The sequence below is a fragment of the Carassius gibelio genome, chromosome B3, assembly GCF_023724105.1.
Source record: "Carassius gibelio isolate Cgi1373 ecotype wild population from Czech Republic chromosome B3, carGib1.2-hapl.c, whole genome shotgun sequence".
Classification (NCBI taxonomy): Eukaryota; Metazoa; Chordata; class Actinopteri; order Cypriniformes; family Cyprinidae; genus Carassius; species Carassius gibelio.
The window spans coordinates 20,998,938-21,018,061 of NC_068398.1; the positions used below are offsets into that span (position 1 = coordinate 20,998,938).

Below are 19,124 nucleotides of genomic sequence, written 5' to 3' on the forward strand. Positions count from 1 at the left end.
ATATCATATTTAAAATTCAACATAATTATATTTAAAAAATAAAACAAATCTGTTTTATGTCACATTTTAAAGTTTGTATTGTTTTTAACAACAAAATTTTAATTGCACCAAAATAAAAAAAAATAACATAATCATAAAATAAATACACAGCGCACTCGTTTCCTTTAGAAAAAATTAATAAACAAACCAATACAGGTGGATCTCAATAAATTAGAATGTCATGGAAAAGTTCATTTATTTCAGTAATTCAACTCAAATTGTTAACTCATGTATTAAATAAATTCAGTGCACACAGACTGAAGTAGTTTAAGTCTTTCATTCTTTTAATTGTCTCTTAAAGACAATTCTTAATTGGCTCACATTTAACAAAAAAAAAACACCAATTCACTATCTCAAATTAGAATACTTCATAAAACCAATTAAAAAAATAAATAAATAAACATTTAGTGAATTGTTGGCCTTCTAGAAAGTATGTTCATTTACTGTACATGTACTCAATACTTGGGCTCCTTTTGCTTTAATTAGTGCCTCAATTCAACGTGGCATGGAGGTGATCAGTTTGCGGCACTGCTGAGGTGGGATGGAAGCCCAGGTTTCTTTGACAGTGGCCTTCAGCTCATCTGCATTGTTTGCCATCAACCAACTTTTGGTGCTTTTGGCAGTGTGCACAGGTGCCAAATCCTGCTGGAAAATGAAATCACCATCTTCAAAAAGCTGGTCAGCAGAAGGAAGCATGAAGTGCTCCAAAATGTCTTGGTAAACGGGTGCAGTGAGTTTGGTTTTCAAAAAACACAATGGACCAACACCAAAAGATGACATTGAACCCCAAATCAACACAGACTGTGGATACTTAACACTGGACTTCAAGCAACTTAGGCTATGAGCTTCTCCACCCTTCCTCCAGACTCTAGGACCTTGGTTTCTAAATACAAAACTTGCTCTCATCTGAAAAGAGGACTTTGGACCACTGGGCAACAGTCCAGTTCTTCTTCTCCTTAGTCCATGTAAGACGCCTCTGACATTGTCTGTGGTTCAGGAGTGGCTTAACAAGAGTAATATGAGATCTGTAGCCAAATTCCTTGACACGTCTGTATGCCTTGACCCCAGCCTCAGTCCATTCCTTGTTAAGTTCACCTAAATTCTTGAATCCAGTTTGCTTGACAATCTTCATAAGGCTGCGGTTCTCTCGGTTGGTTGTGCATCTTTTTCTTCCACACTTTTTCCTTCCACTCAACTTTCTGTTAACATGCTTGGATACAGCACTCTGTGAACAGCCAGCTTATTGGCAATGCATTTTTGTGACTTACCCTCCTTGTGAAGGGTGTCAATGATTGTCTTGTGGACAACTGTCAGATCAGCAGTCTTCCCCATGATTGTGTAGCCTAGTGAACCAAACTGAGAGACCATTTTGAAGGTTCAAGAAACCTTTGCAGGTGTTTTGAGTTGATTGGCAAGTCATCATATTCTAATTTGTTGAGATTTGGTGGGTTTTTGTTAAATGTGATCCAAAATCATCACAATTAAAAGAACCAAAGACTTAGACTACTTCCGTCTGTGTGCATTGAATTTAATACATGAGTTTCACAATTTGAGTTGAATTACTGAAATAAATGAACTTTTCCTCGACATTCTAATTTACTGAGAAGCACTTGTAAATAGTCTTTTGGGAACAGTCCACACGTGTTTGATTGTGGGACTGGCTGCAGTGTCACACGATGTCCTGTAGATGGCAGTAACAGGTCTCTCAGTGAATAACTGCATCCGGAAATACAAAACAGTCGTTTGCTGTTGTTGCCCCATGCGACGGAATTGGTGAAACTGAATGGAGCAGTAACATATTCTGTTAGAAATATGCCCGTTTGTTCAGCTTATAAGTGCAAGAATCGCTCTGATGGATCTTATAAAGAGGCATACAAAAGGGGCGACTTTTCTTTTCACACGTAAGTTTGAGATGTTTGTTGCAAGTTCCAAGTAACAAAAGTCAATCCTCGGATGTAAAGTCTCCTAATCAAAACATACATCATGTATAACATATGTTTTAATATCGTGTAGCTGCTAATCAGAAATAATCAGGAATGCTACAGCTTTGCCAAAAATACATTTACGGACTTATTTGTGTGTTTGTTCTTGTGTTGTGTGTAATGAACAAACGCAGTTACAAACTCACAACTAAAGTATTGTAAATGTAATCATTTACGGGACTGCTGTCATCGTAACGGTTTGTGTTTGCGCAGTTATGCATTTTCGAGGAGCTGTTGATGTTGTTTGGCGGTAGAGAGTTTCATTTATTCCAGTGAATCGATTCTTTTGAACACGTTCACTAAAAGATTCATTCACCGGTTATTTTTGCATGTTGTCTGTAACGTACCATTGATGTGCCATTCATGAATACAGGTAGGTGAGTTATCATTTTTGTAACACTGACTTAATCAAACTTCAGAAAAAAAGACAACAGTAGTCTAAATAAAAACGTTATCTTGATACATCTCAGACATTCAGAATTAGACTTAAGAGAGAGTTCAAAACTCAGAAATTAATTTTTTTTTTCATTTACTCAGACTCTTGTTCAAATCCATAAGACACAAAAATTAAGATTTTAATTAAACCCCGAGACGTTTCTGTGGGCAACCTTTCGAAACGTTTAAGTGACAGATAACGATTGGTTCACACACACACAAACAAATGTTTCACTGAAGCACTGATGTGAAGCAGCACTGGGGGTTTCCCAGAGTACATTCTTTATCAATAATACTGTTTGTTTATACAGCAGTCAGAGCTGGACGATAAGGAGGCTCAGAGAGAACAAGCAGAACAACAGACAGCTCTCAGCACAGAAGGAGAATGGGTCTCCATCGCGAAACGGAGATCCCTAGACGCGTCCATTAGGTGGCAGTACTCCCAGTGTTCAATCTGTCATTAAACCCCACCAGAAGAACAGTTTCCGGAAATACACAAAATATGTCTGTTCAACGTTTGAAATTGCTTTGGAATTGAACAAAACAATGCCGGTGTGTTCAGCCTATAAGTGCAAGAAGCGTTCAGATAGAGAGTATAGAGAGGCATACAGCAGGGGCGAGTTTTCTTTTCACAAGTAAGTTGTGCATTTATAATATCTCATGTTCGTAAAGTTCCGAACAAACCCTCAAATAACCCGCTAAACAATGTGTATTTAAATGCACGCATATTTGTCCAGCATTGTTATGGTTTTGTGACGCATGCATCAACACTCTTATGCACGTCTCTCTCTCTTTCTCTCTCTCGCTCTGTGTGTGTGTGTGTGTGCGTGTGTGTGTGTGTGTGCATGTGTGCGTGCGTGCATGCTCCAGGTTCCCGCTAGCTGACGGCTTGAGAGTGAGAGAGTGGCTCCGTCGGATGAGATGGCAGAACTGGTGGCCGACTGGAAACTCAGTCCTGTGCTCGGATCATTTTGAGAAGGATTGCTTTGAGCAAGTGGGCAGTCACAAACGACTGCGCAAGAACGCTGTCCCGACTATCTTTAACTTCCCAAAACATCTGCAGTGGAAGGCAAGTTTCTGCATGTCTTTAAAAATGTTCTGGCAGATAACCGTTGTTGTTTTTTAGTTAAGTTTTTCCTGCTCATAGTCCCCGTGTTCTTTTCATGATTTTTATTTGTGCTCGCCCACACACAGGTGCCAGCTGTCAAGAGACGATCTCTGGTATGTATGGGACATTAGAGGAATCACTCATCATCACTTCAAGTAAAAAAATTGAGTAAATACATTTCCAGAAAGCCGTGGTTCTTTACATCAAAGCATTTCCAAATAATGAATGGTTTTCCTTTTCAGCCTTTGTCATGTAAATATTTTGTGTAAAATTGTTGGTCTTATGCAGTTTATGGTGTATAACATCTCGGGAGGAACTTTTAGGTCAAAGGGGTCTACCATTTTGGGGAAAATCAACGATTCTTTCCGGCAATCTCAGTCTAAGGAAAATGTGGTCATCACTGGTTGTGAAGGCGGTTCATCAACTGCAGACAAATCGTCGGGCATTAACGTGACTTCACTGTCTGTCACAGAAGCAGACTCAGATGATGTCGATGGCACATTTTCTCCTTCTCGCTCATTTTTCCTTTTGCTTTTTTGAAAAAGCGTAATAGTGTACTTTGCGCAGTAGCTGCCATTGTCACCGAATATTAATGAACTCTCAAGCGAAGATGAAAGTTACGCACAACACGTGACATAGGCTAATCAAATCAATTTGCAAAACAGCTGCATTTTACAGCGCAGCATTTTGATTGGTAAACCTATCAATCAGACTGACAGATCAACATTTTCTTATTTTATTTATTTTATTTTAAGCAATCGGAAATCTGACATGTAAATGCTACACCACTGGCTTACACAGAGGTTCAGGAATATAAAATCTGTGTCCTCAGTTGAGGACCATTGTTTTCAATCTGTATTAGAAAGTCTTTCATCTTTTTTTTTATTTGACATTATTCATTTGTTTTGTGTTTTTCAGAATCGTAAGCCGGTTGAAGTGCCTATCAAACCAAAGCCAACCACAGTATCAGCACCAGTAACACCGCGGTACTGTTTGTTAGCCTCTATTAGTTACAGTTTTTTTCTCTCTAGTCGTCTTACTAACTGTCTCTTCTTCATGGGTTTGATAGGCTCGAGGGGAAGTTTGTTCGTGTGTCTGTGGATGCTGATGGCTCCAGCCTTGGCCCCTTGCACGCTGGCAGCTTCCATGATGACTACTGCAAACCACAGGTTAACAGTTGTTGATGTGTGTCTGTCTTTTGTACAGCATCTCATTCACTGACCAGTTAATGTGTTTTCACAGAGCTTTCACTGGATGAAGCTTTCAGAGGGTGATGATGAGGCTGATGATGAAGAAGATGATGATGATGATGCTAGTGTATGTAGACCTGTACATTATAACAGTCTGTAAATGTAGAAACTTAAGCCTTACAGGTCTGGAAATAGCCTCCTGAATGGTGTTTTAGCATTGTTATTTTTTTATTCTTTATATGAATGTGCAGGATCCTGGAAATGATGATGATGATGCACCTCTTGAAACACCTGAAAATCCAAACTCTCCGTTTATCCGGGTATGCCTTTTACAGATTTCTGCTTTTCTTTTGTCCTCTATCACAGTGGTGGTTTCTGTGTGAAGACATGATATAGTATTTAAAGTGTGGCTTACCATAGTTTTACCTGTGCATTTTGATATTCTTTTATGGTAATTTTTCCATGTAGGTGACAGAGAGATGGCAGTGGCTGAGTATAGATGTAACAGGGCCTTTTCAAGAAAGCAAAGGCCCCTATAGCCACATTGTGGTCATCTGTGATTATTACACCAAGTGGATTGAAATCTTTCCATCAGAAAAGCCTAATTCTGATTCCATTGCCCTGCTTATGTGTGATGCTGTTTCCCGCTACGGGTTTCCTCTGGGATTCCTCACACCTTGGGGTGCTAGAGGGATTCAGGTCCGAACGGTAAGTCATGATTCATGCAGTTTTCATTCTTTGTCATTGTATTTTTATTCATTTAAATGTGCTGAAAGGTTATTTCAGTGTCTCAATACCATTGAATTTCTGATCAAGGTTAACAGAGCACTCAATAATATTCTGATGATAAAGGACCTCTCCCTCGTCTCTCGGCATCACCAGGCGTCGCAGCTTGAACCCCACACACAATACCACATTGTTAAGTAAGTTGAGATGTGTTTGGACATAACTCATAATATTACAGAGCATAGAGTTATTCTGAAAAATGTATGGTATGGTTTATTCTTACAGTATGGTGGAAGGTCTGGTGAAGAAGTATCCAGATAGTTGGCATGTTCATTTGCCTGTCAGCGTGCTGCGCTTCAACTGCAGTGTGCACCCAGAAACCAAACACAGACCTCTGTCACTCCATCGCAGTGAGGGAACTAAACCTTACACATCACCCAGAGATCAGCCAGTATGTACTGTGATATTGCAACAGCTTTGTTCACACTGGCGGCTCAAAACTATTGTGTTACTGGTTATGATTATGTCAAGAATCTGCAGCGGAATTGCTTTGCTTTGTGTAGATATGGACATTTATTTTTATTTTATCAAAACGTATGTATTTTCAAATGCTGAATTTTCAGCAGCTGTTACTCCAGTCTTCAGTGTCCCATGATCCTTCAGAAATCACTCTCATATTGCTGTTTAAAAGTATTAAGTTATTTTGAGAAAAACCTTAAAAACCTCAGACTTTTGAATGACGGTGTATGCGTATATTATTAAATTTGAGTGTTTTGCTTTTTTTCCAAATCAAGCTCAGTGAAGATGACCTCGCAAAATACACCTTCAAAATCCAGAAACCAAACCCTTTAAAGGAAATCGAGGCTCTGAAACGAATATTCCGTGAGTTTGATCGTCTCATATTCAAATCTCAGTTTACCTGTGTCTGTTTCCTCCACGTCTTTACTAATTATCATTCAACTTTTTGTTAACACAGGAGAATCAGCAGACTGCATTGTCATTTCATAAAACACAAAAGCAGGTAAATGTGAATGAACAGTTCTGTTATTACTGCATAAAGATATTGTTGTACCTTGTCATTCAAATTCATAAATGAAAAGAATTGCTGCCAACAAAACCAACAGGGTGTTTTGTCTCCTCTGTTGCTAGTGTGTCTGCTGTAACCGGTGTGTGGCTTCAAACTGAAGGTCCAGTGAAGAAGAGGCACAGTACACACCGCTTGGGCGAAGGATGAAAAATAAGGAGCTTAAGTCAGACTGAGAGAGAAACCCGGACTGAGATCTTTTTTGTGATTTTCATATTGAAATAGTTGGCAGCATTGTGAATGCATACCATTAAAAGGTATTAAAGAGAGTAGTACTAGCTGTAAATAAATAGTTGGAACGGAGTGGGAAAGACATGGTTTTCTTTAGTCATTTGTAGTATTTGTAAATAACGATTCAAGCAGATTGAGCCAGCAAGAGAGAATCTAATGTTAATAAATCCACAAATACTCCTGTGAGTTGCAGGCAATCCTAAAGGATATTGTGGAAGCCTGAAATGAAGTGTGCATGATTGTTGTTGTTGTTTTCTTTTCAGATAAACCTTTTATAATGTTGCCTCAACATCGAAGCCCTTACGAAAATTAACCATGGTTTAAAAAAAAAAAAAAAAAAAAAACACCTTGGTTATTGTAGATAAACTGTAGATTTGCTACACTAATCATAGTTTAACCATGGTATTTGTAGTAAAACTCTGGTTCTACAAATGCTAATAAACCAACAACAACAACAAAAAAAGTAAACATGTTTACTACACTTTTACTATAGCAAAACCATGATTAATTTTGTGAGAGAGTTTATTCTGTCAAGTCTTTCTCAGAATAAACTGTGTATACTCCTGATGACGTCATGTCTTTGTGCATTTCGTATCTGTATTTGTGTTACCGGTCATTTTTTTTAATCAAATGAATAAATAAGCTTTCAATTGATGTATGGTTTGATCGGACAATATTTGACTGAGATACAACTATTTGAAAATCTGGAATCTGAGGGTACAAGAAAATCTAAATACTGAGAAAATCCCTTTTAAAGTTGTCCAAATAAAGTCCTTGACAATGCATATTATTAATCAAAAATTAAAGTTTGATATATTTACGGTAGGAAGTTTATATCTTAATGGAACATGGTCTTTATTAAATATCCAAATGATTTTTGGCATAAATGAAAAAAATATAAATTTGCCACATTCAATGTTTTGTTAGCTATTGCTACAAATATACCAGTGCTTCTTATGACTGCTTTTGTGCTCCAGGGTCACATTTGGAAGCCACACATTCTACAATGTGCACGCTTCTAATGAACACACTTGGCCAGTGATCCCACTGATAACAATTGTTAAAGCTACGCCATACAGTGCATTCTTAAGCACACGATTATGCATTAGAATGACTTCACAGAAATAGACAAAGCTGTATATTCAGCTTCATAAAATGGATTGTGCCTGTGCAACAAGTGTTAGTTCAAACATATGCACTGAACAGTGTGAGGCCACTAGGGCGCGTCTCCGGCACAGAAACGAGTTCACGGCGCTGCTCGCGCAAAGACGTCTGGGATTGTGGAGGACCGGCTCGAGCGCTTTGATTTCCGCAGTGCAGCGTGGGATAGTGGAAGAAGTCAGCGAAACACTCGGAGAGAAATGGTGAGTGGGGAAGCAAATCAGTCCCAGATCGAACGAATTCTTTCGTTTTTGTAGTTTGAAAATGTTTCTGTGACGGATTAAACGTAAACTAGCCGCTGGTTGGAGGGCTAACGAGTGTGAACGCTGCCGTTACACAGTCCTCTTTGTTTCGCAATATTTTTAGCAGCCCTGCTAACATTCCCTGCTAAATCCGCCCCGTTTAACGTTACTAATTAGATTGCGACTACATTGCGCTCGACGACGGTTCTGTCGATCAGTATTCTAAACCCATGGGCAGTCAGTTTTCTATCGCTTGTGTGTGAGCTGAAGCCGAAGTGTGGCTCTGACCGCGGTGTTGATTTCAGGACAGATCCTGTCACTGGTCGTTCTGGGCCCGGCCTGTTTAGGTGACCATCTAACTTTAGTCATTTAATCTGTCCGCGCGATAAATGATATTAGATGGATAATCATCAAAAGATTATCAAGTTTAGATGAGTTGCTACATGTTTTGTCCTGCCGTTGTTACTAGCTCCAGTTTGCACGTCCATTTTTAAAAGATAATTCGGTTTAGCCGCGTTTACAGTTATTATCATTTAATTTTCATCACCTCGTAATGCTGGTTAGCTGTTTGAGGTAAACAAACCGCACAAGTGTTGTCAGTAACTGAGTCAACAACAACAGCTACTTAACACAACTGCAGCTGTCAGAGTTGTGTTTGTTGTTTAGTTAGTTGACATGTTTCAGTTGTTCACCGTCTGCTTTTCTCTTTATGGTTTTATTTTTAAAACCCCTGTGGTTTTTCAACCTGTAAATTACAACAAACACTGCTTTTTTTCTTTTTCGGGTGTTGAGAGTTAAAGAAGTTCTAAGATGATTGAGGTTTAATTTTGTTGTGTGAAGGACGAGAAATGTTCTGTCAAAACTCAAAGGAGCAATGAGTTTAGGTTGTGGAGGGTTGAACTCGGTATAAATCGAGGTCTGTGTTGATGGTGAGAGGATTAAATCCTTGTTTTTCTTCAGGATGTCTTTCTGATGATCAGACGTCACAAGACAACCATCTTCACGGATGCCAAGGAGTCGACCACAGTCTACGAGCTGAAGCGGATCGTGGAGGGCATCCTAAAGCGAGCGCCAGAGGACCAGAGACTTTATAAGGTGAGCGAAGAAAGTTTTCATCATGCTGTTGGTTGTTAATTGATGTATACATGTGTTATAGCTCTTGCAGTATATCCTGACGGTTGTATGTAGTGGAGTCATTCCTGTTGTGAAGAATTAAAAGCATTCCAAGTTATGTAATTTCACACCATGTTACAAAATTTGGAGCTAGTAAGATTTTTTTTTAAAGAGAAATGAATACCGTTATTAAGCAAGGATGCATTTAATTAATCAAAAGTGACAGTCAATACACTTATAATGTTGCAAATGCAAAAAAGCTAAACTGTTATGACCATTAATAACTGCAAAATGTTTCTTGAGCAGCAGATCATATAAGAATGAGTTCTAAAGAAGTGGAGTAGTGCTGAAAATCACTGGAATAAACTACATTTGCGAATATTTGAAAATAGAACAGTTCTTTAACTTGTATTGATTATTTTAAAATACAACTGTTTGTGCTGTATTGTTGATTAAGTAAGTGCAGACGAGCCTTCAAACGTTTTGAACGGTAGTGTGTGTAACCTAAACTAATACCACAAAACATCACAGAATTAATCAAATCTTTTGTTAATACTAGTTCAAACATCCCAAAGTTAAGAAAACCCACAAATAATAGCTTCAAGGGTTACTGACCTGTAGATTAACAAGACACATTTACAGGATTAACAGAATAGAAAGTGATAAACGACTTCCTTTAAACAGCATTCTCCTTTGTTTTAAACATTTGTACACTAAACGTTATTATATGTGTGTGAATATGGGAAAAAGCAAATGGATAGAAGTCTGCTCGAACTCACTTTGTGACCTTGTGATAAAATACAACAAACTGATAATAATCCATTATTTATAATACTGTGAGTTTAATACTTTATTCAGTGTTATTCAGTGACAATAAGTGTGCACATGAGCAGCATAAAAGGAATGACCAGTTTCTGAAACACAGGCTGTTGTGAGCATATCATGTGCTTTATTAAACGATCTGTCCACGTCCCGCAGGATGACATGCTGCTTGAAGATAGTAAGACTCTCGGAGACTCTGGGTTCACAAACCAGACAGCCAGGCCTCAGGCTCCGGCCACAGTAGGACTGGCTTTTCGCATCGGTGGTGAGCTCTTGTTTCAGTCGCTTATCTCATGTCCTGCTGTGTGATATTTGGTGATCTGAATTTTCCTACCGTGTCTGTCCCTTCAATCACAGATGATGCTTTTGAGCCTCTGAGAATAGAGGCCTTCTCCAGCCCTCCTGAGCTTCCTGATGTCATGAAGCCTCAAGACTCGGGCAGCACTGCCAACGAACAAGCCGTGCAGTGAAGGAGGAACTGAAGATAAAGGGTTGGGGGGAGGGTGGGGGGGAGACAGCGGGGGTGAAGAGTGTCCAAAACAGCGGACAAGCAAAACACGTGTGTTTAAAGATGGTGGTGCGTCTTGAGTTACAAAAAGAGGGGGAAAGCATGAGTGAGAGTGATCTTGTGTGATATTGTACCTTTGCTGGGAATCTGAATCGCTCTCCCTGTTCCTCCTCACGTCCCATCGAGCACTAGCAGCTTACTCTCACTGTATTGTCGCAAACCCTTCCAATGTTCAGTGTCTGCTCATCTACAGGTTAATCCACCAATCACAACGCCCCATTTTGATTTGGTAAAGTTTCCCTTGATTTCTGGATGAATTTGCTCATCTGTCAGACAGCTGTTAGTCACCCATCAGAGGTGGTTAGATATCGGAGTATTTAACCCCGTGCTTCTTATTTAATTCAAGCAAAATGTTATGTTTGGGAGAGTTTAACGTTTTGTGCTTTTTGTGTGTTTCAGTCTGATTGGGGTGGGGTGGGTTTGTGTTTGTGGCTGTTAAGGTTTTACAAATGCCCACTTTACTGATCGCATTTACAGTACGCTGTTGTGTGTTAATGACTATTGATATTATAATAATTCTTATTTAGATCCTGCATCATTTTATTGGGCTGCAGAAGGCCATAAGCTGAACAGTTTTATGTTACCAACCTAATATAGTGTACATGCACATCATGGAGCATCCTGAGCAGCAGATTGGGCATGGATGCCTGCAAATGAATACACAGCACATGGTTAAGGTGAATTCTGACATACAGTGGTTTCATTGTAAATACATTTTTCCACTCGCTTTGTTGCTTCCTGAAGTGTGTTTTGCTTTTCTTTACAGTCGTTTTGTTGGAGGAGTGTGGTGGTGTCCGCCTGTTTTCTTTTGGAATATTTGTTTGGGAGCTTTAGTATTGACATTTAATTCCCTGATTTTGTGTTTAAATCAAAGGGGAGTGTGAATGCTAGTCCGTTTTTTGTGTGTGTGTGTGAGTGTGTGTGTGTGGCATTTTAAAATAGTGGAAAGAATCAAGTAAAAATGTAAAGATCAATAAGAATGAAGCCTTTGGGCGCAGTTGCTTTAACAAGTGAATGTTTAACTTTAACACAAATGCTGAGGTTGCGTTCATCCCAAAAAAAAAAAAAAAAACAGAATCCTAATGTTTTTGCAAACTCACCCTTATTCTTCGCAGTGATGGCGATGCTCCTTCACAGTGATCTTGCAAAAACAAACAAACAAGAAAAAAGTTAAAAACAGAAAAGAAAATCATGCTGCAGTATCTGTAACTGCATTTAAATGAATTAAAATCAGCCCTTTTCCACTCCTTGTCTAATGTTCAACGACTGTTTCTTAATGGTGTTGCTTTTGGGGTTTTAGTTTTTTTATTAATATGATTATTAATAATAAATGTGAAGATATAATTGCCACAATACAGAATAACAACCAACAATGGAAAAAAAAAAGTAAAGTGCAAAAAAAAAAGATGGGAGGAAATGTGATTTCTAATGGGAAAATTTGCATTTATGAGTCTGAAACTTAAAAGTGAAAGACTTCTAAGATTAGGTTATGTTTCAGTTTCTGTATTCGTAAAACTAAACGCGTTACACACAGTCATATCTGTGGAAAAACTTTCCCCAGATACTTCTGTAATCCGTGGGGGTTTAGGTGCCCTCGCCTGGAACTTTTAAATGAATCGGTTAAACCAGTTCACAAAATCTGAACGATGCAGATTTGATCACCGACGATTCATCCCAGAACCCTCCCTGCATCCCAGTGTGCATACTAGCCTCCCTATCTGCCCTAAATAGTATTGAAAATTACTAATATACACAAAGAATTTAGAATGGAAAGCATGCAGATTGGGACACAGGCCGTCTCATTAGAAGTTGGAGGACTTGACTGATGTAAGAGACAAGTTATTTTATTAGCAGAAATGTTACACACTGGAAATATGTTTAAGACGTGATCATCAATTATACGAAACAGAGTTGGTTTAGATAAATAGTATTTTATTGAAACATACTTAAATTCTTTTTGAAGAAGCGATGAGTTTTAGAAAAGAATATTGCTTAATGTTAATAATATTTATAGGTTTCACATGAATGTTCACATGCTCTCATCTCAGCTTGTCTAATCTTGGTGGATAAAGGACCATCACCTTCAACTCAACCTTGCCAAGACAGAACTGCTTGTGGTTCCAGCAAACCCATCGTTTCATCACAGTTCCACATAAACCATAACTCCATCAAAAACAGCCAGAAGTCTTGGAGTTATGATTGATGATAAGCTGACTTTCTCAGACCACATTGCTAAAACTGTCTGCAGATTTGCCTTATTCAACATCAAGAAGATCAGGCCCTTTCTTTCGGAACATGCTTCACATCCCACCACTGGCTCTGCACCCCTTTATCTAAATTCATTACTTCAGATTTATGTGCCTCTAGAAGCTTGCCTTCTGCAAGTGAACATCCTTGATTGTGCCGTCCTGAAGAAGTCACTTTTAAATGAAATGTTCTTCTTGGTGGAATGACCTACCCAACTCAACCCGAATCAGCTAAAAACACATCTCTTCCCTCTTTATTTAAATGTAATGTAATGAATGTTTAAATTATTTGCAAAATGAAACTGAAATAAACATCCTGATATATATATATATATGTATGTATGTATGTATATATATATGTATACACAATACACACACACACACACACTGACTCTAGTATTAGTCTGAGTGACTGGAGACCCGACCTGGCATCTCAATTAAATCATATTGAGATGGCAGGTCGGGTCTCCAGTCACTCAGATTAATACTAGAGTCAGTCAAATTCTCTTCACAATGTTCTTTTAAAAACATGACAAATCTAGCGAAGAACAAGTTAAAAGAGAAAAGGGTGATAATATGGTGTTTTATCGACACCTAACAGATGGACGTTGTATTGAACTCACAGGACCAATCATAGTGGTCAAATGTGCGCATGCGCAGTAGATCTGTCTCTAGTAGCAATAGAAGCTAATGGAAAGAGAGGATCGTCTGTTATAAAGGTCTGTCAATTCAAATATCTTCTCCGTGTTTTAGTTTCAGGTCAAAATTAATATGGGCGTGCCACCACGCATTTTAGGTTTTAAGATGTTTATTTAATTTAAAAATCACCTCTCTGTTAACTCAATCACTATTCACGTGAACTATCCATAGTAACTTAGTTCATTCAGTTTGCACGGGTAAAGTTACAGCGCTCGTATCTACTGACGCATCTGACTGCTTTTACCCTCATTATTGCTTAAGCTCAGATTTTTAACTTACTCCTCTTAACCTTCCACAAACTACTGTAGAAGCAACGTTTATTAGCAGCGTCTAACGTATGTTTTTGGAGAGCCAACTCACTTGGCTAGCTTCATCCGTGTAACGTTCCTCTCACATTAATCCGAGCTGTGTGTAGATGGAGGCTCGTAAACGGATCGTGGCGGCCGCGGGGCGCGTGATAATGGACGCGGTGCAGGCGGAGTGGGAGCCACTGTCTCACTGGGAGCTGGACCAGAGGCTGGACCGAGCAGTGGAGGAGATGATCGAGGCTGACCTGGTGGCCCAGGTTCAGGAGCAGATGGCCTCTGTGCTGAAGCAAACCTCTCAGCAGGAGGCTTCATCGCCAGCAGATCCGGCTCAAACAGTGACCCCCCGGGCGTCAGGGTCCAGGAGCGCGCAGGAGTCTGCCCTGCAGCGCGCGCACGCTACTGAGGCCATGGAGGCCAACCCTACAGTACAGGTACAGTGGGGCTGCTAGAGCATGCACTTCATCAATCAAATGTTGAAAAGAACAGCAATTATTTGTAACAAATGTCATTACTGTCACTTTTGATCAATTTAATGCATACTTTATGCATCCTGTTAAACTTATTTTCTCAGTATTTCACAATATAAACTTTTGTTTGCTTTGTTTTTGTGTTGAATTGCTGTAAATGAATCCAGCCTTGGTTAGCATAAGAGACATCTTTCAATTTTTTTTATTGTATACTAACTAAACTTAAAACATTTTTCTAATTCTTCCAAGCTCTAAAATAATTTGTGTAGAAATTGTGAGTAATTTTAGATATCTACAATTATTAGTTATATTTGAAGGGGTCATATGATATTGCTAAAAAGAACATGCAGTTTATGCAGTTGAAGGATCAAAAAACACATTATTTTCCACATACTGTACATTATTGATCCTCCCTTCTGCCCTGCCTCTAAAGCGAGGTGTGCTGTGATTGGCCAGCTATCCAGTGCCATGTGATTCGCTGAATACCTCAAGCCCCTTTCCATATTTGGAATTTAAGCTTCCATGGCGGTGGCAACAACACTACAGTGAGAATAAACATTTGCCGCCTTTCTTTGTGTATACATTTGGGCGGTGTTATGCAAATCTTCCCGCACAGTGATGTAGACATGTGGGGGCATGCTTAAACTAGGCGTTTTAGTGGGGATGTGGACGAGTCTTAACTTTTATAAAGCATATGTCTTTGGATTTGAGTTTACAGATCTTCTATATGCACAAAGAGCTTGCAACACATGAAATCACATCGTATGACCCCTTTAATACAGCAAGTCATGAGCCACTGGAAAAGTCATTGGGCCTTACATTTGAAAGGGTTGTGAACCACTGCTTTACATCATTCTCGTTGTCTTATTATTTCTTCCAGTATGTGACCAATTTCCTGCAAAGCTCCAACACAGGCCACAGCAAGAACCGCTTGTCTGGAAGAGCTCGACTGTCCTTGTCTCACACTGTCCTCCTGTCCCTCACGCTCCTGTCCAAACGCATCAGCTACCGCAGCGTGTCCTCTAGTTTCCATCTGGAGAAGGGGAACATTCACAGGATCTTCTTCTCTTTCTGTGAACAAGTGATCACACAAAAGGATCGGCTCATTCAATGGCCTACAGGTACGAGTTAATTAGGTGGCCGTTCCACAGAATTGTTTTATTTAATCTATCGCTATTTTAGTGGCAGGAACAGGATTAAATCACTACACTAGCTCAATTTAAATATTAAAAACTGACCTTTTCACTAACAATTTTTAGCATTTTCATTTAATATAATTTTTTTAATATAAACTTTTTTGTTTTAAATGACATAAAACAGAACATCAAGACAAACTTTAAAATTAATTCAAAATATGAACGAAAACTATAATAGTATATCAGTGGTAATAAAATAACAGTAGTTATTCCGCAGGTTTATGCATTGTTTTCTCCTTTCTCCTTGCAGGACAAGAGGCCCAACAACATCTGCTTCCTTTCTCCAGCTGGCTGAGTCGCAACGAGGGTCTGGAAGAGAGCGGTCTCCCTCGAGTGCTGGGCGTGCTGGGCGACACACGCATCCCCATCCGCCTGCCTGCTGGGAAACCAGACAGTGAGAGCGACGCTCCGGAGGCCGAGACACCCAAGAACGAACCACATCCAGATTCCTGGCTGAACTTGGAGCTGGTGTGCAATGACAAAGGGCGCTTCATTTACTGCCACATCAGCAAAGGATCGGAAAAAGACAGAGGATGCACGTTAGCTGAAAGGATTCGGCAAAACCCTGAGATGGTGCCTCCAGGGACCTGTCTGATAGCCAGAGCCGGATACCCGCTCACAGAACAAATACTTACTCCATTCCCAGCAGGTCGAAACCCGCAGGAAAACCTCTACAACAGATCGCTGGGGAGCCATCTGGGCCGATTCAACCAGGCTGTCGCGGACTTAAAAGAGCGATTCCAGAAATTGAGATACTTGGATATGGGAAACTACGACAGGGCGAAAGCAGTGGTTCTGACTGCTTGTATATTGCACAATGTTTTTCTGGACATGGGGGACGTGACAAAGGGACTGGTAGAGAGCAGCACACCAGAAGATGTGGACGAGGTAATTGAAGATGCTGTTGGGGTGAAAATGAGAGAAACTGTAGTGAATCTGCTTTACAGCACATTGGAAGCAGCACCACAATAAGATTTTGAGACTGATTTGCATATTTAAAGGGATAGTTCACCCAAAAAAGAAACTGTCATCTACTCATCATTCTAAACACATGTGACTTTAATTCGTCTTTGGAACACAAACGAAGACATTTTTATTATCTTTTTTTTTTAATTTTTGTTCATCCATTCAAAGTTCACAAAGCCAAAACTTACACTCGTCAAAAAGTGTAAAATTAAATTTTAAACATAAACCACATGAATCAAGCTGATCAAGACTTTTGAAGTAAAACTATTGCTTTATATAATAAACTGATCTAATTTAGGGTCATTAATGAAAGCTTCAATTAAATCTGTTTTTCAGATAGAGTGCAAGTAAATAAAAAGTGAATGTCTTTCTGTGAACTTTTTGAACCATCAAAGTTTTGGTGGAATGGAGCAAGGTTTCTTTAAAAACATCATTATTTGTGTTTTCAAGGTGAACAGAAGTTTTTTGGGTTTGAAACGACTTGTAAATGATAACAGAACTGTCGAAAAGCTCTACGATTCTGTATGTGATTAAAGGATTAAGAGAGTTTTGGCATTAAAAAAAAACAACCTTTATACATTTATTAACATAAAATACAATTACTCATTTTACAGAAATACTACAATTTAAACGTTAAGTGAATTTATATTTTAAACTAATGTTTATTTTTTGTTGTTTATAATGTTAATTTTAGTATGTTTTTAGTTTAAGTTAATGATAATATCACTGGTCCATGTCAAAAGAAAACACAGTCACAATCTAAGGAATGATCTGTAAATGATGACAGAATTGTCATTTTTGGGTGAAGTATTCCTTTGAAGCTCTTGAGATTTGTGTGTAATAATTATTTGGTGGTATGAAAAAAAAAAAAAAAGCTTTACCAGAAAACATTTTGTATGATTTTTATTAAAACAAAAAAATACTATGTACAACTTGTCCTGTACTCATTTTACATGAATGTGACCTCTTTAACTTTTCCTTTAAAAACCAAGCATTTTTCAGAAAATTCCTGTTCAATTCATGTCTTTTTAATTGTCTGAAAAAGGTTTCAACATATCGGGCATTTCTCTAAAAATAAAAAATGCATTTCTTATCTAAAAAAAAGACTACTGTGGGGTAACAGGGGTGTCCGGCAGACACTCTTTGGGCAATTGTAGGCTGTTGTTCTGGGACAGGCAAGTTATGGCACGTGCCAAGTTATTAATGGCCTCAATCTTCCTCTCTTCCAGCGCTTTCTGTTGAGCCCACATGTTCAGTTTCCTCTCCTGCAGCTCCAGGTACAGCTGCAGCAAATCCTGAGGAGGCCTAGCGCTGGGTAACTGTGGCGCTGGCGCTGAGGGTGTGGGTCGTATCGGGGTAAATCGTTTGCTGGCTATGGCCTTGCCCAGCTTGGTGCCATTGAGCTTCGTCTTGCGCTGAGCCTCATCCTCCACGCAGCTCCTTCCCAGCACTCCATGCATCTCCTTGAAGAACTCCCAGTGAACACTGTTGCTTCCCAGTCTCTTGGCTCGCTCAGCATTTTTGCGATACGTCGCCAACATGTTCCTCCACTTCAGGTCACATTCGAAGGCTTTGACTGAAACGTCTGTGCCCTCCTCGGCTCTTAGCTTCGCAGTCACTCTCTCGGCCACGGTCTCCCACAGCTTCTTCTTCTTGACCACGGGCTGGTCGAACTCTGGGTCCATGTCCAGACGAACGTGGACGAGATGCCATGTAGCCTGCAGAGTCCACACAAACTCTGAATGAAAAAGATAGAGTAGATCGTCAGTTATTCCAGAACAAGAATCTAATCGGATATTTAGGAGGAAATGTAGGCCACAATTCAGCTTGTGTGTGTGTGTGTTTTCTGAAGAAACATGGTCACTTCATATTGATGAATCCATTTAATTCAGGCTAATTAATAAAATGGACAAATTACATTAATACTAACCTACGATTAAACTGCATAAAACTTTCTTTTAAGCTCAAGTCTGTTAGGAGGGACATAAATCAATCGTGTTCTATATATATTAGGTTTTGTTTTTTACTTTTATTTTCCATGCTAAGTATACCGTACTAAATCTATTGTTTTGGAGGTCTGAAGCTCTTCTCAGTAACCTAACACTGGTGGGAAGGCCGGTCTGTAGCATCGGGTTCATCGTGTCCTCCTCGGTGGAGATGCCTGCTGCATTGACTTACTCACATCTTACCTGTTTTTGACTTTTCAGTCTCTAAAGTCGTAACCGTAGTTGTTGATTCCTCCACCTCAATGGCGTCTGTGACAATTGTCTCAGTGACCTCCATGTTGCATTTAATTTTAAGTTAAGCGTTATTGCGACTAATCGTGGATTTTAACAACTCCAGCGATGAGTTGTTTCCGAGCAGTCGATTCCAGCGATGATAATAACAACGACCTCGCTCGCACCACGCAGCGCTGAGCAGGGCGTTGTTGTGCTTTTTTTTCGGAAATGGACATAGCGTGTGAGAGGGGATTGTGGGAAATGCTTGCCATGGTTTTTACAAGTGTTTAGCGTGCAAGGTAGAAAGTCAAAACGCACAGTC

At 39.4% G+C, this 19,124-nt stretch overlaps 4 protein-coding genes across 5 annotated transcripts; 3 read left to right on the forward strand and 1 right to left on the reverse strand.

Moving 5' to 3' along the window:
• The first annotated feature begins 1,763 nt into the window (after nt 1-1,763).
• Nucleotides 1,764-7,449, forward strand: zgc:153292 (uncharacterized protein LOC100003014 homolog). Of its 2 annotated transcripts, XM_052552914.1 has the most exons (14): nt 1,791-1,940; nt 2,768-3,091; nt 3,327-3,525; nt 3,651-3,677; nt 4,483-4,550; nt 4,634-4,733; nt 4,807-4,881; nt 5,006-5,074; nt 5,223-5,462; nt 5,571-5,677; nt 5,766-5,931; nt 6,275-6,362; nt 6,457-6,501; nt 6,630-7,449. In XM_052552914.1, the coding sequence occupies exons 2-13, from the start codon at nt 3,003-3,005 to the stop codon at nt 6,486-6,488; spliced, it is 1,260 nt and encodes a 419-aa protein (XP_052408874.1). In that variant the 5' UTR covers nt 1,791-1,940; nt 2,768-3,002; the 3' UTR covers nt 6,489-6,501; nt 6,630-7,449. The 2 variants fall into 2 exon arrangements, with proteins under 2 accessions (XP_052408873.1, XP_052408874.1); XM_052552913.1 differs by lacking the exon at nt 2,768-3,091 and having other exon boundaries at nt 1,764-1,940.
• Nucleotides 7,450-7,996: 547 nt separating this feature from the next.
• Nucleotides 7,997-11,952, forward strand: LOC127953686 (elongin-B). The gene is made up of 4 exons (XM_052552953.1): nt 7,997-8,159; nt 9,159-9,293; nt 10,290-10,398; nt 10,491-11,952. Exons 1-4 carry the CDS (start codon nt 8,157-8,159, stop codon nt 10,601-10,603), a joined length of 360 nt encoding a protein of 119 aa, XP_052408913.1. The 5' UTR covers nt 7,997-8,156; the 3' UTR covers nt 10,604-11,952.
• A 1,550-nt stretch (nt 11,953-13,502) lies between these two features.
• LOC127953654 (uncharacterized) lies at nt 13,503-17,515 on the forward strand. Its single transcript, XM_052552903.1, has 4 exons — nt 13,503-13,666; nt 14,062-14,385; nt 15,302-15,542; nt 15,868-17,515. Exons 1-4 carry the CDS (start codon nt 13,592-13,594, stop codon nt 16,587-16,589), a joined length of 1,362 nt encoding a protein of 453 aa, XP_052408863.1. The 5' UTR covers nt 13,503-13,591; the 3' UTR covers nt 16,590-17,515.
• On the reverse strand, nt 17,472-19,039 carry LOC127953677 (uncharacterized). The gene is made up of 2 exons (XM_052552943.1): nt 18,773-19,039; nt 17,472-18,321 (listed from the first exon to the last, which is right to left on the reverse strand). The coding sequence occupies exons 1-2, from the start codon at nt 18,864-18,866 to the stop codon at nt 17,690-17,692; spliced, it is 726 nt and encodes a 241-aa protein (XP_052408903.1). The 5' UTR covers nt 18,867-19,039; the 3' UTR covers nt 17,472-17,689.
• Nucleotides 19,040-19,124: the final 85 nt, after the last annotated feature.

Coding starts and splice junctions, on each gene's coding strand:
- LOC127953686 (XM_052552953.1), top strand. Junction 9,294..10,289: donor AGGACCAGAGACTTTATAAG/GTGAGCGAAGAA, acceptor CACGTCCCGCAG/GATGACATGCTGCTTGAAGA. Junction 10,399..10,490: donor ACTGGCTTTTCGCATCGGTG/GTGAGCTCTTGT, acceptor CTTCAATCACAG/ATGATGCTTTTGAGCCTCTG.
- zgc:153292 (XM_052552913.1), top strand. CDS start 1,852: ATGCCCGTTTGTTCAGCTTATAAGTGCAAGAATCGCTCTGATGGATCT. Junction 1,941..3,326: donor GGCGACTTTTCTTTTCACAC/GTAAGTTTGAGA, acceptor TGCATGCTCCAG/GTTCCCGCTAGCTGACGGCT. Junction 4,551..4,633: donor TCAGCACCAGTAACACCGCG/GTACTGTTTGTT, acceptor TGGGTTTGATAG/GCTCGAGGGGAAGTTTGTTC.
- LOC127953677 (XM_052552943.1), bottom strand. CDS start 18,866: ATGGAGGTCACTGAGACAATTGTCACAGACGCCATTGAGGTGGAGGAA. Junction 18,322..18,772: donor GACTGAAAAGTCAAAAACAG/GTAAGATGTGAG, acceptor TTTTTCATTCAG/AGTTTGTGTGGACTCTGCAG.
- LOC127953654 (XM_052552903.1), top strand. CDS start 13,592: ATGTGCGCATGCGCAGTAGATCTGTCTCTAGTAGCAATAGAAGCTAAT. Junction 13,667..14,061: donor GAGGATCGTCTGTTATAAAG/GTCTGTCAATTC, acceptor AGCTGTGTGTAG/ATGGAGGCTCGTAAACGGAT. Junction 15,543..15,867: donor GCTCATTCAATGGCCTACAG/GTACGAGTTAAT, acceptor TTCTCCTTGCAG/GACAAGAGGCCCAACAACAT.